Below are 3,591 nucleotides of genomic sequence, written 5' to 3'. Positions count from 1 at the left end.
CGAAGTTATTGGACACGCAAGTGTCACAGAGCCCCAAATGAAAAACTATCTCAATATTTTAAAAATCGCCATCCGATATCCTTTCCTACTTTTTGTAAACAAAACAATGATACCGTTTTATTTTGGTTCATTTATTGTAATACTTTCATTTCGTAACTACAAAAATTCCCCATAAACTTACATGAAGGTGATTTTCTTTCTACATTAAAATGTCTGACAATACACGAGTAATACCATCATAAAATCGAGTATTTACAGTAATTATGACATTTCTTACTCTGCGCAAATCGATGTGTATGGTCCATATTACGGGCAAGAGGGAACTGAAGAATTGCGCGCGATTTTCAAAATCAACAATGTTACCGCATGAACAGCGCACGAAACCTTTTGAAACTTTTATTCAATACCACATCCGCGTGACATTTGTCACGAAAGCCAAAAGCATTACAGGAAATGCTATAAACCAATCACAAGGCAAGGAAAGCAAATATACCAAATCTTTGCTCAAAATGGATCTCAGGTGCGTAGGTTGTGACCCGCATTACTATAGAGTTATATCTGATTATTTTGAAGAAAAAAAATGATAACGCTGTAGAGTTCCTGAGAGCACACGGTGTTTTGCCAAGAGCGGTAAGTTGCCCGCATTGCGATTTACCTTGCAAATATCGTGAAGATCGACATATATGGTATTGTGGCAGATAGAAAAAATAGCAAAGACAAAACGGCGTAAAAGTTGCGTTTTATCGACCAGCGATTACAAAGGCACGTTTCTAAGCCAACTAGCGTAGATTGGAGGAGTTTTTGTTCTGAAGTAACCGAATATTGGTTACAAAATCAAAATTCAATAGGAGGTGCCGGTGTAATACTTGAGATAGACGAGACGCTGCTCGTGCGCCGTAAGTATAAGAGGGGCAGACAGTTGAGCCAGGTCCCGGGCGAAGCTAGAACTTCGCAAATCATAAAGAAGAAGAGCCAGGTGTGGGTCTTTGGGGGTATTGAGCGTGTGAGTAAAAGGAAATTAATTGTGCCATTGGTTGACACTGACCGCAGTGCAGACACGCTCATACCCCTTATTAAGAAATATATAAAACCAGACAGTGTGATATACGGTGATGGATGGGCTGCCTACCGTAACCTACAACACCATGGTTACATGGTGTTGAAAAAGAATTGATTAATTCATGTTTTTCACAAGCGGCAGAATTATACACGCCGCAAGGCGGGAAAGAAAGAATTCTTCCGTCACCTTCCCCCCCCCCCCCCCCCCACACAGTTCCTCTGGATGGTAGTTCTTCAGAGAGCGATTAAAATCGGGTAAGAGCTCACACTTACCTGATTGCTTGTATGCATATGGTAAAATAAAACCTAATACAAAGCAAATACCTTTTTTCGCGCACGTAAAGACATATTTCTTCTGAAATACCGATAATAAATTATTAATGTGTGAAACAGTAAGACAAGGACACCATGTATAACGACCAATTACTGACAACTTGGCGATTACAGACTGAGAAATTCTAGCCAATGAAAACTTCAGGCAATGACGTCACAGTTTTCTGACCAATCAAAAACAGTTTTTTCGGAAAGCCCTGCCCTCGCCCATGGAAAACCTTTAGTGTGTATCTGTCCGGTGGTCAAGGAAGTGTACGTGTGAAAAAAAAATATAGTAGCCGGCAGAAATGTTTACAAATTGCGAAATACACGTATAACTGGAAATATTGCTACGCCGAGGACGTGTTATTGTAAAACTTAATAACGGAGACGGGACGATATAAGGTTAGTAAAATTTAAGTAACGTTTAACGAGAACCGGCGAAATCTACATAGTTATTGCACGAAGTACATTTCAAGTAATAAGCCAATTAATGTAATAAAAATGCATACTTTTAATAGGATAATAATACATGCATTATTAATACAAATTATTTCCGATTTGGCTATTGCAACCGACCGCAGTGGGTGTCGTGGCCGCGCGCGACGAAATCAGGCTAAAGCTTTCATAATTCCGCGGGACGAGCAATAAGGCTTGGCTGCGCGGCCTGAAGCCTCGCCACGGCCTCCGAAGTATTTTCGGCTCAGGCAAAGGTCAATAAGTTCCATCTTACATTTTAAGACAAGTATAAGTATTGAACGGTTACCATATTTGACGACAATCATCACTAAAGTTTGCAAGGTGTGTTACAAAAATGTGTAAGTTTTTTGTTTGAGAATAAAATTCACGGAGACTGCGTGTGCCGTTGCGGCACGGTCTCCGTGCGCGACACGTAACTGTCAGTAGCGCTTTTTTTTGTTTCTTTGCTTTGTATTTATTATCGCAGTCAATCAAAATACCGTTGTTATTTGAGGAACTATTAATGAAGCTTGTGTATGAATTTGAAACGGTCATCTGGAAACTTTCGAAACGCATTTTCATATTGAAAAGTTGATTGTGCCCAAACATGGTTTGATTCATTTGTATTGTCCGTCAATCAGGCAAAAAATAATCCTGGATTTAACCGCCGAATTGTATACCGTAATTGCATAGGTGAAACATGGCCACTGTCCCCGTAGAGTTTCAACAAACCCGATTTTAAGTTAATTTAGTGTTTTTCTTGTTTTTCTGTGTGTAAATCATGCTAATTACCCCCCCTTAATACAGTGCGAAGCCGAATCTTACACATTTGATCAACTTTGCCGTCAGGGAATACAAGTTCCGCTACTCATCAACGAGTCAAATGCGACGGAAAGCAACAGCATAACAGCGTTAAACTACGAGGGGAGATTACACTCCAAAAAAAGTGGTTTCGAAAGTCGGAGGCTGGATGAAACTTAACATTTACCGAATTCTAATAATAAGTGTGTATTGGCTCCCTTACTTTGTTGCAAGGTGAAGCTGCATCAATTTGCATCAATCTCGTCTGCAAGAAGTGACGGGCCTCTTGCAATGCTGGCTGGTGCACGCTTATTTCCCCTTTGCATTGCCCTTCTTTCGCGTGTTTCTGTGAGTCATTTGGCGTGGAATGAGGAGGTTCCTTCGGTGATTTCGCTGGTGGTGCTTATTTTAGCCACGTTTTGCACTTTGTCCGGCAACGCGACGGAAAGTCTCCGGAACATTCACTGACAGTCGGGCCTTATTTACTTGTTGGCATCTCAGCCATACACGCACGCACACATTACACGCGCGCGCGCGCATACACACACACACACACACACACACACACACACACACACACACACACACACACACACACACACACACACACACACACACACACACACACACACACACACACACACACACACACACACACAATAATTAAAAAAAAAAAAAAAAAAAAAAACGCGCGCGCACACGCTCAAAGCATAAATATAATATAAAAAGATTTGGAGTACGCCTCTTCCTCTAGGAAAAAGTGACCATGTAGTAAAGAAACCAACATACTCTCTGTTACATGAAAAACTCATCGTAAATAAGAAAGGGGAAGCACACTGCAAGCGATATTATTACAGAAGCCTTAAAGATGTCTTTGATGGCATGACGAGAACACTGATGTATGTACAATATTTAAAAAATAAGAAGCTTATATGAGAGGAGTAGACAAATTTGTATCTA

The 3,591-nt window shown here is 40.6% G+C and overlaps 1 protein-coding gene across 1 annotated transcript in view; it reads right to left on the bottom strand.

The window, feature by feature from the left end:
* Positions 1-3,191, bottom strand: part of LOC125040887 (transmembrane protein 62-like) — a 19,795-nt gene extending 16,604 nt beyond the window's left edge. Inside the window, exon 1 of the mRNA XM_047635664.1 lies at positions 2,855-3,191. Within this exon, the coding sequence (XP_047491620.1) occupies positions 2,855-2,887 (33 nt within the window). The 5' untranslated portion in view covers positions 2,888-3,191. The remainder of the gene's footprint in view (positions 1-2,854) is intronic.
* Positions 3,192-3,591: the final 400 nt, after the last annotated feature.

Source organism: Penaeus chinensis, chromosome 29, assembly GCF_019202785.1.
Source record: "Penaeus chinensis breed Huanghai No. 1 chromosome 29, ASM1920278v2, whole genome shotgun sequence".
In the NCBI taxonomy this organism is placed as follows: domain Eukaryota; kingdom Metazoa; phylum Arthropoda; class Malacostraca; order Decapoda; family Penaeidae; genus Penaeus; species Penaeus chinensis.
This window is presented reverse-complemented; position numbering and strand designations above follow the sequence as displayed.